This window comes from Bombina bombina, chromosome 2 (genome assembly GCF_027579735.1).
Source record: "Bombina bombina isolate aBomBom1 chromosome 2, aBomBom1.pri, whole genome shotgun sequence".
Taxonomy (NCBI): Eukaryota; Metazoa; Chordata; class Amphibia; order Anura; family Bombinatoridae; genus Bombina; species Bombina bombina.
In genome coordinates this window covers 583,377,707-583,392,087 of record NC_069500.1, presented here as the reverse complement: position 1 = coordinate 583,392,087, position 14,381 = coordinate 583,377,707, and the positions used below count along the sequence as shown (strand labels likewise).

The following is a 14,381-nucleotide window of genomic DNA, read 5'->3' as shown; positions in this document are numbered from 1 at the left end:
CCATGATTCAGATAGACAATGCCGTTTCCAATGTGCTTCTATTATCAGATTGTGCTATGCACACGTTGTGGCACCAGTTCTTAATGAGCAAGTGTTACAGACCTTACATGTATATAATGAAACTTTGATTGGCTGATGTTGTCACATGATACAGGGGAAGGACATGAAAATAAAATTTGAAATTTTTTAGATAAAAACTACTACTTGTTTGAAATTCATAGCAAGTCTTATTGCATTGTTTTTTTATTTCATTATTCATGTGTTGATAATGTATTTCTACTGTATTTAATGGTCCTTTAAAAGGGATAGAAAGATCACCATTGAAATGCGCATTGGTACATTTTAATTTTAAATAAAAGCATTTTAATGCTTAAAAATAATTGCTGTGAGGGCCTGTGCACCAGTACTGAAACATCACACCACATCTCTAGTTGAATTAGCCGTGATCCTCTGAGAAGGCTTAGGTCTCGCTGTCTCATAAGCCAAGCTAATCAAGCTCCTCAACCCAAAAACAAAGTAGCAGCAGAGGCCCTTTGTCCCTTTCGCTTCCCAGAATACAACAAAAAAAAAAAGAGATGTAGACTGTCTGAAATCCTTTGTAGCCTGAATATAGAACTACAAGGCACAAACCACATCCAGGTTATGAAGTAACATTTCCTTGGAAGAAGAAGGGTTACGACACAAAGGAGTAACAACTATTTCATGATTGATGTTACGGTTAGACACCACCTTGGGGAGAAACCCCAACCAAGAGCGAAGTACAGCCTTACCCGCATGAAACACCAGATAAGGAGGATCACATTGCAAGGCAGCTAGTTCAGATACTCTGCGTGCCGATGCAATAGCCAACAGGAAGAGAACATTCCTGGACAGAATCTTAATGTCTATGGAATGCATAGGTTCAAACGGAACCCTCTGCAGAATCTTAAGGACTAAGTTTAAGCTCCAAGGTGGAGCCGACTGTCTGAAGACAGGCCTGATTCTAGACAGAGCCTGAACAAAAGATTTAATGTCAGGGAGCAAGTCTCCTATGCAACAAAACTGATAATGCCGAAATCTGTCCCTTTAAGGAACTAGCGGCAAGACCCTTCTCCAAACTATCTTGGAGAAAGGACAGAATCCTTGATACCTTCACCTTATGCCAAGGATATCCATGCTTCTCACACCAGGACAAGTAAGTCCTCCACACCTTATGGTAGATGCGACGAGTGACTGGCTTCCTTGCCTGAATTAGAGTATCAATCACACTTTCTGATAAGTCTCTCTTAGCTAAGACTAGGCATTCAATCTCCACGCAGTCAGCCTCAGATAATCTAGATTTTGGCGTTGAAAGGGGCCCTGTGACAGCAGATCCCTGCGACAGGGTAACCTCTGCGGCGGACAGGATGACATCCCCACCAGATCCGTAAACCACATTCTCCATGGCCACGAAGGAGCAATCAGAATGGCCGGGGCCCGCTCCTGTTTGATGTGCGCCACTAAGCGAGGTAGAAGTGGTAACGGTGGAAAAATGTAAGCTAGGCTGAATCCCCAAGGAACCACTAAGGCATCTATCAGCTCTGCCTGGGGATCCCTGGACCTCGACCTGTATCGAGGTAGCTTGCAATTGAGTCTGGACGCCATGAGATCTATCTCTGGTGCTCCCCATCTGTGACAAATCTCCGCAAACACCACTGGGTGAAGAGACCATTCCCCAGGATGGAAGGATTGTCTGCTGAGAAAGTCCGCTTCCCAGTTGTCCACATCTGGAATGTGAATCGCTGAGAGCGAGCAGTCATGGGACTACGCGCACTCCAGAATCCAAGACACCTCTCTCATCGCAAGGAAGCTCCTCGTACCCCCCTGATGGTTGATGTAAGCCACCGAGGTAATGTTGTTGGTCTGGAATCTGATGAAACTGACTGACTCCAGAGAAGGCCATGCCTTCAGAGCATTGAAAATTGCTCGTAGTTCTAGGATGTTGATCAGAAGGAGAGACTCCTCCCTGGACCACTTTCCTTGTGCCATCCTGGCACCCCAAACAGCTCCCCATCCTGTCAGACTGGCGTCCGTGGTCACAATCTCCCAGGACGGTCGCAAGAAGGACGTCCCCATGGACAGTTGCTCTGGACGAATCCACCAAGAGAGGGAGTTCCGAGTCCGAGCATCCATGGATATCAGCTGTGATAGATCTGAATGATTGACTTTCCACTGTCTCAACATGCACAATTGAAGAGGTCTGAGATGGAACCTGGCGAATGGGATGACATCTATGCTTGACATCACAAGACCTATCACCTCCATACATTGAGCCACCGACGGGCTTGTGGAGGACTGAAGGGCAAGACAGGTGGATACAAGGTTCCTGCGCCGCTGATCTGTGAGAAATATCTTCATGGACATAGAGTCTATTATCGTACCCAGGAACTCCACCCTGTTGCTGGGAACCAGGGAACTCTTTCCTGCGTTGATCTTCCACCCATGAGATTGGAGCAGAAGAAGAAGAGCCCTCGAATGATCCTCTGCAAGGCCGAACAATGGCGCCTTAACTAGGATGTTGTCCAGGTAAGGCGCCACTGCAATGCCCCTGGATCTGGCCACTGCATTCAGCACCCACAGAAACTTTGTGAAGACTCTCTGGGCCGTCATCAGACCAAAAGGAACGGCCACAAACTGGAAGTGTTGGTCCAGAAATGCAAATCTTAGGAACCTGAAGTGGTCCCTGTAAATTGGCACATGAAGGTAAGCGTCCTTCAAGTCTACAGTTGTCATGAACTGTCCCTCTTGAACTAGGGGCAGAATAGATCGGATCGTTTCCATTTTGAATGATGGGGTACTGGTACGATAACCCAGAGAGAGGCGAGATCTTTCACACACTCTAGAAAGGCCTCTATCTTCTCTGGTCTTGAAGACAGGTTTGACAAGAGGAATCTGCCCTCGGGCGGATGGGATCTGAACCCTAACCTGTAACCCTGGGAGACATAAGGGGGTATATATTTTGTATATGAAAATATACAAAGTATAGATAAGGTGCGCCAAAGATATGACGAATGAGAATTTATGTGCTAAGAGGTGCTGATATATGTGTGCCTGAAAGTAGGTTAAGGCAAGAGAGTGACACCTATATCGCAAAATTGTTAGTGTGAATCACTGAGCGTATCCCAAATTCCGTGTAAAAGACTTGTGAAAGTGTAATCGTATTTGTAAACAGGGAATATATATCATTTACCATATGTTGAAAGGCAAAAAGTATGAAATTAAAAATAATAAATATTAAAAGATAGTGTGGGACAAACTTTCAAAAAAATATATACACAGTAATCATGAAACTGTGAAGGTAACCAATATAAGTGTAACCTGTAACGATGACTGTTAATAAAAAGTGAAATATTAGAGGAAGAAAAGTCCAAACATAAATTGCAAATGCAAACCAAAAATGTCCATTGTTAAACAGGAGTCTTCGAAGAATCCGGAGATCTAGTGTTGTGAGGCTGCTTCTCTTGGTACTGTTGGTGAATCAGGTATCTAAACAATGAGAGAAGAAAGAGAGCGCCTCATAGTGCAGATATCTCTGTGCAGTGGGAAAATATAGTGTTATCTGAAAAAAAGGTACTCACAAGTGGAGTGGCACTTTTCGTTAAAAAAGTGCAGACAGGCAGGCTGACATTTCCAGCAGTCAGTACGCTGACAAGGGCAGTATAGTGCAGGTCCGTGAGCGTCTCACAGTCGAAATAGCCACCGGTAGAACCCTGGTGATGATAGGAGCCGTGCTCAGCATACCTCTTTGTCCCAACCGGGATCGGATCCTTTTATGAGATGACCAGTGTGGGCTGTTAAAAAAACGTTTCTATAACGTCTCTGTGTATGTGGTCTAGAATTAAAAAACTGGTACAAATTGGAACACAGTCCAGACTAGGTGGTTAAAAGATATGTTTAATGGAGCTGATAACGCGTTTCTCGGCCGTTAGCTCCTGGCCGTTTCATCAGATCAATGATTTTTTCTGATGAAACGGCCAGGAGCTAACGGCCAAGAAATGCGTTATCAGCTCCATTAAACGTATCTTTTAACCACCTAGTCTGGACTGTGTTTCAATTTGTACCAGTTTTTAAATTCTAGACCACATACACAGAGACGTTATAGAAACCTTTTTAACAGCCCACACTGGTCATCTCATAAAAGGATCCGATCCCGGTTGGGACAAAGAGGTATCCTGCTGACCACGGCTCCTATCATCACCAGGGTTCTACCGGTGGCTATTTCGACTGTGAGACGCTCACGGACCTGCACTATACTGCCCTTGTCAGCGTACTGACTGCTGGAAATGTCAGCCTGCCTGTCTGCACTTTTTTTAACGAAAAGTGCCACTCCACTTGTGAGTACCTTTTTTTCGGATAACACTATATTTTCCCACTGCACAGAGATATCTGCACTATGAGGCGCTCTCTTTCTTCTCTCATTGTTTAGAACCCTGGGAGACCACTTCTAGAACCCAAGGGTCCTGAACGTCCTTCAACCATGCACCTGAGAATAGAGATAATCTGCCCCCTACGTGATCTAGAAACCGGTCGGGGGCCGCCCCTTCTGCCGATTTCGTCTTGGCAGGCTTCTTGCTCTTCTTAGACTTGTTCCAAGATTGAACCGGCTTCCAAGATCCCTTGGAAGCTGTCGCTGGGCCTTATCCGCACAAAAGATACGAAAAGTAGATTCTTTTGACTTAGCCTTCTTATCCTGCGGTAGGAAAGCTCTCTTGCCTCCCGTAACCGTGTATATAATCTAATCCAATCCTGGACCGAACAGGATATTTCCTTGAAAAGGCAGGGACAACAGCCTTGATTTAGAGGTCATGTCCGCAGACCAAGATTTTAGCCACAGAGCCCTGCGTGCTAAAACAGAAAAACCTGACACCTTAGCATTCAGGTAAATAATTTGCATATTGGCATCACAGTTGAAAGAATTGGTGATCTTCAGCGTCTTAATCTTCTCCTGTATCTCGTCAATGGATGTCTCCCCCTCAACCATTTCACACAGGGATTCACACCAATATGTTGCAGCTCCAACGATCACCGCAATGGCTGCTGCTGGCTGAAAAAGAAACTCTGTGTTTCTCAACATGTTTTCCAGCTTTTTGTCCATGGGCTCTTTAAACAACGAACTATCCTCAAGGGGAATAGTCGTCCGCTTTGCGAGCGTAGAGATAACCCCATCCACCTTAGGGATGGTCCCCCACAGTTCAAGCTGAGAGTCCGGAACGGGGAACAGTTTTTTAAAGGAAGAGAGGGGAAAAGGAAGAACCTAAATCGCTCCCATTCGTTCTTAATAATATTAGCCATCTTAACGGGAACTGGGAAAGACTGAGGTACTACCCTGTCCTCGTATACCTTGTCAAGCTTAGGAATCCCAGAGTAGCAAGCACCTGCCGTAGCAGAAAGTGCAAATTCTCCATCCTAAACCTATAACCAGGCTCCTCGGCCGCCGGAGGTTTAGATGACATGGACTCCAACCCAGAAGGGGCCTCTACCGAAGAGTCTGCGTGGGCCTCGTCATCGTATAGAGCCTCTGGATCTTCCATCGGCGAGGACAAACCCTGGCCGCTTTAATAAACCCTACGATTGCGCTTAGCAGAACGTGGTAAGGCATGGATTACTTTAGAAACCGCCCGATTCCAGTTGGTTCGCAAAGTCCGACGGCCAACAAATCTCTCCCGAAGGAGTAGCACTCCTGAGAACCCTCAGAGGTGGACGACTCAGTAGTGGACGACTCAGTAGTACTAGACATCCGTTTACATTTAGATGTTGTAACTTTATCAAGGCATGTGGAACATAGTTGAGCAGGCTGATCACCAGAAACTCTTCACAATAAACACAGGAATGAGACTTTATTAACCCCTTAAGGACCAGCGACATACCCTGTATGTCGCTGGCCTTTTTTTGGGACTTGATTGTTTTATAGCACGGTCTTGCCACCAGCGTTGAGACTGCTCTATTCCACTAAGCCTGCTGGAGGGAGGGAATTAATAGCGTGTTCTTGCTAGACTTGTGCTATTATGTCCTGAAAAAACCCTTAACGACCAGTGACATACAGGGTACATTGTGGTCATTAAGGGGTTAAAGAAGGAGAGCCTTCCAACGTGTCAGAGTCCTCCATCGCTTGCGCGTTTCGTTAGACTAACTTTATTTATTAAAAAGGCACCTTTATACCACTAATGGCCGGGGCACTCACCACCTCCTAGGTCCCGGACTACAGAAACCGCTACGTCTCCTGCACCACAGATCAACAGGAAGGATAGATAGCCACATCCAGTCACATGGAATGCCTGGCAGGACTGCCCTTGCACTAGGGAAAAACGCACCAAAAAATGACAGCGCAAAGCTTTCGCAAGTAACCTGAAAGTTCTACACATTGCCAGAGCCTCATCTCGCACATAACGCAGAAGCAACACAACAATATAATGTATAAACCACCCTGTTCAATAATCCCCCTTCCAGGAATATTAACCCTTGATTCTGTAAATATAAAAAGGCAGCACACTGTGACCCTGTCTTCTATGTTATCATTATTAATAAAAAATGAAACAAGCTTACCAGAATCTACGCTATGGAACTGGAACACAGCCCTTCAAGTGTAACAGGTTAGTAGCTTCGCTCCTGACATGGACTTGAGTGAAGAAAGCAGGCAGCAAAAATCATCAACGCTGATTGCTTATAGAGCTGTTAATATGAGTCAGGATGGTTTCCCTGCATCTCCGGACTCTAACTTTTGTCCAGGCTCTCACTGAGAGGCTGACAGAACTACTTAAAACTCCAGTCCCACTGTGAAGAGTACTACCCTCCATAAGAGACTACTCCGAAACTCCGGCACTCCTGTGCCATCCTCCTGTGACGAAAGGCAAAGAATGACTGGGGGATGAGGGAAGTGGAGCAGGTATTTATGCCTTTGGCTGGGGTGTCTTTGCCTCCTCCTGGTGGCCAGGTTCTTAATTCCCAATAGTAATGAATGAAGCCGTGGACTCTCCTCCCCTTTAGATGGAAAAAAATGCCAAATCAACACTGGAAAATCTGGAGGTTTCATACAGAAAACCACTAAGAGATACAGCTAGTGTGCTACTACTTGGAGCATACCTCCCAATATTTGTGTCTAGGTATTTATGTACTCAGGAGGTTGAGGGGGCGTTGTTGCTGTTTTACAGGCAGGGCTTTGTAGGGAGGGGCGGTGATCAGGGGCGTGTCTGGTCAGTTTATGGGCTGGGCTAGGGGAGATTTTGTAAATTAGGACATATGGCTGTCTAAGAGGGACAAAGCTCAGAATTGGAGACTTTTCCTCTTAAATAGGGACATCTGCCTGAAGTATATTTTTCTCCGAAAACCAGTGCTATATAGGGAACTTTGGTATAAGGAGGGCAAATGTTTCTCTGATTGTTAGTGCAGGATAATTGGTTTGTAAGCATAAAGTACCCTTTTTAGCATAGTAAGCGTCTTGATCAAATGTAAGCATAATGTTAGATGCAGTGTCAGCATGGAGTTGGCATTTGGTGCAATCCCAGGGCTACCTTAATAGAGCAAAGTGGTTATGGATGATTATCCTTTTACTTGGCCGTGATGATGAAGATAATGTAAAAGAGAATATGTGACACTGATTTCATTACTGGCAGTTAGGGACCTCTTACACAGTAACAATTCTGTATTCTGGAAATATTGTGTATGTGAAAAACCATAGATAGCGATTACATAAGGCAGCTTACGTAGAACAGTTTTAGGTCCCTTATTTTGATCATCTTGGAGGTAACTTACCTAAAAATAATGTTTTCTAAATCAAAGGGATATTCAATAATTCCAGTGGTAGGAACTCTGACTCTTAGCACATCTTGTTGAGTAGGTACATAGGAAGGAACTGCAATGCGGTCAATGTCATTAAGGTAGCTGAAAAAATACAAATTACATAGAAAAGGTTACAAAAACAATATTCAATTAAATAAAAGACATATTACATCAACACAAGACAAATTCAGATGCATAAACCACAATCAAGTTTAAGTTTTCTATATTGAGTTTCTTAACCAGGTTTTGCACTTGCACTCAAATCTATCAACGTCCTTAATAAAATAAATTATGCTTACCTGATAATGTTATTTCCATCCTGGGAGGAGAGTCCACGGCTTCATTAATTACTTTTGGGAATAAAGAACCTGGCCACCAGGAGGAGGCAAAGACACCCCAGTCAAAGGCTTAAATACCTCCCCCAGTCATTCTGCCGAGGAAACAAGGAACAGTAGGATAAATATCAGGGTATAAATGGTGCCAGAAGAGCAATTAAATTTAGGTCCAACCACCAGAGTTACGGGAGTGAGCCTTAGACTCTCCACCCCACGATGGAAATAAAATTATCAGGTAAGCATAATTTATGTTTTACATCTAAAAGGGGAGGAGAGTCCACGGCTTCATTCATTACTTTTGGGAACATATGCCCAAGCTTAGAGGACACTGAATGAAACTGGGAGGGTAAAAAATGCGGACCCTAATCTGAGAGCACCACAGCCTGTAAAACCTCTCTCCCAAAAACAGCTTCCGCAGAAGCAAAAACGTAAAATTTTTAAAACTTTGTAAAAGTGTGTAAGGAGGACTAGGTAGCCGCCTTACAAATCTGCCCCATAGAGGCCTCATTCTTGAAGGCCCAAGACGAAGCCACAGCTCTAGTTGAATAAGCCGTGATCCTCTGAGGAGGCTTATGTCTCGCTGTCTCATAGGCCAAGCAAATCAAGCTCCTCAACCAAAAGGACAAAGAAGTAGAAGAGGCCCTCTGCCCCTTGCGCTTTCCGGAATGCACCACAAAAAGAGATGTAGACTGTCTGAAATCTTTCGTAGCCTGAAGATGGAAACTTCAAGGCACAAACCACATCCAGGTTATGAAGTAACCTCTCCTTGGAAGAAGAAGGGTTAGGACACAAAGAAGGAACAATTATTTCCTGATTGATGTTACAGTTAGACACCACCTTGGAAAGAAACCCCAAACCGGTGCGAAGAATAGCCTTATCCGCATGAAAAACCAGATAAGGAGGCTCGAATTGCATGGCAGCCAGCTCAGATACATGCAGATGCAATAGCCAACAGGAAGAGAACCTTCCAGGACAGAATCTTAATGTCAATAGAATGCATAGGCTTAAACTGAACCCTCTGCAATACCTTAAGGACCAAGTTTAAGCTCCATGGGGGAGCAGACTGCCTAAAGACAGGCCTGATTCTAGACAGAGCCTGAACAAAATATTGAATGTCAGGAAGCTCAGCGAGTCTCCTGTGCAACAAAACTGATAATGCCGAAATTTGTCCCTTTAAGGAACTGGCAGCAAGACCCTTCCCCAAACCCTCTTGGAGAAAAGACAGAATCCTGGATACCTTCACCTTGTGCCAAGGATATCCGTGCTTCTCACACCAGGACAAGTAAGTCCTCCACACATTATGGTAGATGCGACAAGTGACTGACGCTCTAGTTCAAGCAAGGAAGCCAATCACACTTTCAGAAAAACCTCTCTTGGCTAAGACTAAGCATTCAATCTCCATGCAGTCAGCCTCAGAGCAACGAAATTTTGATGTTGAAAGGGACCCTGTTCCAGCAGATCCCTGTGACAGGGTAACCTCCACGGCGGAGAGGATGACATCCCCACCAGATCCGCAAACCACGTTCTCTTCGGCCACAATGGAGCAATCAGGATGGCCGAAGCTCACTCCTGCTTGATGCGTGCCACTACACAAGGTAGAAGTGGTAACGGTGGAAAGATGTAAGCTAGGTTGAATCCCCAAGGCACCACTAAGGCATCTATCAGCTCTGTCTGGGGATCCCTCGACCAGTATCGGGGTAGCTTGCAACTGAGTATGGACGCCATTAGATCTATCTCCGGCATTCCCCATCTAAGACAAATCTCCGCAAACACTTCGGGGTGGAGAGACCATTCCCCGGATGGAAGGATTGCCTGCGGAGAAAATCCGCATCCCAGTTGTCCACACCTTGAATGTGGATCGATGTGAGCGAGCAGCTGTGGAACTCCACCCTCTCCAAAATCTGAGACCCCTCCCTCATTGCTAGGGAGCTCCTCATTCCCCCCCTGATGTTTGATGTAAGCCACGGAGATAATGTTGTCGGTCTGGAATCTGATGAAGCTGAACGACCCCAGAGGAGGCCACAACCTCAGAGAAAAGAGACAATCTGCCCCCTACTTGGTCTGGAGACCAGTCAGGGGCCACCCCTTCATGCCAATTTTGTCTTGGTGGGCTTCTTGTTCTGCTTGGACTTGTTCCATGACTGAGCAGGCTTCCAAGTTCCCTTGGAATGATCCGCTTTCACTGCGGGCTGCTGGCGCTGGGCTTTGTCCACGCAAAAGGGACGAAAAGTAGATCCTATAGGCTTAGCCTTTTTATCCTGCGGTAGGAAAGCTCCCTTGCCTCCCGTAACTATGGATATGATCGAATTCAATCCTGGACCGAACAATCTTTCCTTGAAAAGACAGGGACAACAACCTTGACTTAGAGGTTCCCTTGGACTGATGCGCTTTCGCGGCTGGCACTGGGCCTTGTCCATGCAAAAGGGACGAAAAGTAGATCCTTTAGGCTTAGCCTTCTTACCCTGCGGTAGGAAAGCTCCCTTGCCTCCCGTAACCGTGGATATGATCGAATCCAATCCTGGACCAAACGGAATCTTTCCTTGAAAAGGCAGGGACAACAGCCTTGACTTAGAGGTCATGTCCGCAGACCAAGACTTTAGCCACAGAGCCCTGCAAGCTAAAAAAGAGAATCCTGAAACCTTTGCGTTCAGGCAAATAATTTGCATATTGGCATCACAAATGAAAGAATTGGCGACCTTAATACCTTAATATTATCCTGTATCTTGTTGATGAAAGTCTCCCTTTCGACCATATCACACAGGGATTCACACCAATATATCGTGGCTCCTGCAAACGCAGCTACAGCTGCTGTCGGTTAGTCCGGAGAGTGAGTGTCCGGAAAAGGGAACAGTTTCTTAAAGGAAGAAGAAGGGGAAAGGAAGAACCTAATCGCTCCCATTCATTCTTAATAATATTAGCCCTCTTAACAGGAACCGGGAAGATCTGAGGCAACACCCTGTCCTCGTATACCTTATCAAGCTTAGGTATCGAAGGTTGCTCCGGAAGCTTTGGTTCCGGAACCTCCAGAGTAGCAAGCACTTGCTTCAGCAAAGAGAGCAAATTCTCCATCCTAAACCTAAAGTCAGGCCCCTCCACAGCCAGAGGATGAGATGACACGGACTCCGACCCAGAAGGAGCCTCCTCCAAAGAGTCGGAGTGGGCCTTGTCATTGTAGAACGCCTCTGATATTTCCATAGACAACCTTTGGGCCGGGCCGCCATGATATGCCCTGTGCTTAGCAGAACGTGGTAAGGCATGGATCACTTTCGATACCGCTGTTTGCAGTTGATCTGCAAAATCTGACGGCCAACGAATCTCTCCCATAGGAGTAATGGTTGAACCCTGGGGCGTTGCATGTGCGCTCACAGATGAAAGCAGGGAACGCACCTCACGGGACAGAGAACCCTCAGAGGTGGATGGCTCAGTAGTACTAGACATCCCTTTAGTTTTAGATGTCGCAACTTTATCAAGGCATGTGGAACATAGTTGAGCAGGCTGATCTACAAGAACCTCCTCACAATAAACACATGAATTAAACTTTGTTAAAAAGGGAGTACCCTCTAACATGTCAGAGTCCTCCATAGCTTGCGCTTTTATTATGGACTAGACTAGCTTAATAAACAGGCACCTTTATATCCAATACCTCCAATGGCCGGGGCACTCACTACCTCCTATGACACGGACTACAGAAACTGCTTTGTCTATGCCGTTGATCAACAGAGGAAGTGGAGACTGTCACACCTGGTCACTTGGGATGCCTCGCAGGACCCCCCCTGCACTAAGGAGAAAACGAGCCAAAACTGGCCTCGCAAATACTCCTGTAAGTCAACCTGAAGTTCCACCATTGTCAGAGCCACATCTTGCACATAACACATCAATAATACAATAAACAATATTATGTATAACCCCCCCCCCCGCCCCGTTCAATAATCCCCTTACTAGGGATATTAAAGTTTAGAGAAAATGTGAACAAAGTGTGGAGAATGTAGACTCTACTTCACCCATAGTACTCTAGGGCTAAAAAAGGAATACAAAGACATCCACTAATTATATATTCATATATTGCTATATATGAAATACTGGAATCTGTGAAAAAATCACAAAGAGAGAGGGCGCCTCCTAGTGCAACTCTGTTGGAAATTTGATAGTAACAGATCAGGTAGATGGTAAAATACTCACAAAATGAGCAGCACCCATGTGCTAATTGATGCAGGCTGGGGAATTACAGTGACCCAGCTACACTGATCCTGCCACAGGATGATGGGTCCAAGTGATCCAGTGGATATCAAAAGCACAGGCTTCCAAACCGTAGATTAAAAGGGAATTTATTAAGAAGTGAGGATGTACACAGTACAACCCAACTGGAGTAATAACAAATGTTTAAAAACAGTTGCAACGCATTTCTCAGCCAGACTGGCTGTTTCATCAGGCATCTACAGGAACCTGGTATATTAATATTTCTACTTATCGGTACGGTTTACTTTGTATTATACTGATTTGTATCATACTGATTTTCACTTATTTTCTTTCTGTTTGCAGTAGCATCCAAACTACTTGAGAGAGAGACCATCCAACACTCACCCACGTAGCTTCTGCAGCGTCTGTATTTCCTGTCCAGGCGGATGGCAACCTGTAGTACCTGGGACTGTTTGTGTGTCACAGACCGATGACCACTTCCCTGCAGACTTGCTACACAACCCATGCTCACTGCGGTCAGTGATTAGAATAGCAATGAGAAAATTAGGAGCACCGGGTTTAGCGTAAAACAAGCAATTTTATTAGTATAATGTTAAAACAAAAGGGTAAACATTTAACCCTCGGGTAAGAACTGAGATATAAGGTATATAGAGCAACACAGGCTGACATGTTTCGGCACAACACCATACTCCAAGCCTCTGATAAAACAATTTACTGTGGTTTACTTAAAATCAATCCCTACGTTTCCATTGGTCAGAGGGAACACAGCACCTATTTATTCTGACCAATCGGATACCTTTTGTGAACTGTGTCCCTCCTCTCAATCGTCAACAGCTGAATCAATGAGATCTGTCTAGCGAGCATGTTACAACTCTCATGGTGTAGCTCAAGCACCAATCCCCTGTTGCCACGCTCCTCACTGAAAATATTCATGGGCGTACTTAGTTCAACATCGGACTATTCAGGGAAATGGTGTTTAAGTAAAGGCACCAATCGAAAGTATAAAATCACAGATGTGACCCCCCACATAAAGACGGTCCACAGAGCCAGAATGCAATAACACTGTCTCTAGACCCGTGTCACCTCTAAAGGCACATTCAAAACATATATGCTGTGAGGACCGCCAGAGCACTCGAGTTCAAAGAATGAAAATTCCCTTTTTTTCTTTCTTTCAGGGTAATCTCTAGCCTTTAACTGCAGTTTTGGAAATATCAATACAGCAGGGAGAATTTAGTATGTTTCCCATTCCTAATTGTTACTACTCCTTTTAATATAAAGAAATTACTACAAGAATCACAGATACAAATATTAAGGGTAGCGACGGAAAAATAGGGGAAATAGCTGCTATTGACTGTCAAACCCTCTTCCCATAAAAGCTAAATGCACCCCTGAGATCATGTGAAGTGTTGGATAAGCTGCCCTAGGATTGGTACTCTATTAAAATGTACCAATAATAAAACTTCCACCGATAATATGAAACGAACACTAACCTATGATAATGCTAATAGTAATAGCATAGTAATAGTAAAAAGAGAATGTAGGTTCCTATAATGTCTAGATCTTAAGACCCATCTAAATATAAATACTATTATAGAAGACAAAATTAGACAAATTATAGAAGACTATTATAGAAGTCAAAGACTATCTGAGTTATGATTTATCTCGATCTCAAATGACCTCCAATTTTGTTCACCAGAAATTAATGAGGTCAAATTCGGAGTTGAGGCCCCCTGGTATCCTTGTCTTTAACCTAAATATCCAGTAAGCCTCCCTTTCTGCTAGTTTCTTAGCCCTGTTCCCTCCTTTATTGACTGGTAGGACCCTCTCTATTATGTTCCACCTAAAGCTCCTCACATCCTTCTCATGATATTGTGAAAAAAAAGTTTAATAAGTGGTGTGGTGAGAGTACCTGCCCTGATGTCTGCCAGATGTTCCTTAATCCTAACCCTTGCTTCTCTGGTACTAAGACTTACATATTGGAGCTCACATTGGGTACAAGAAATTAAGTATACAATGTAGGTAGAGCGGCAATTCAGACATAATTTGACATTAAAG

At 44.6% G+C, this 14,381-nt stretch overlaps 1 protein-coding gene across 1 annotated transcript in view; it reads right to left on the bottom strand.

Moving 5' to 3' along the window:
* Positions 1–14,381, bottom strand: part of LOC128649288 (guanine nucleotide-binding protein subunit alpha-14) — a 498,314-nt gene that overhangs the window by 24,415 nt on the left and 459,518 nt on the right. The window contains exon 4 of the mRNA XM_053702479.1: positions 7,768–7,896. Within this exon, the coding sequence (XP_053558454.1) occupies positions 7,768–7,896 (129 nt within the window). The remainder of the gene's footprint in view (positions 1–7,767; positions 7,897–14,381) is intronic.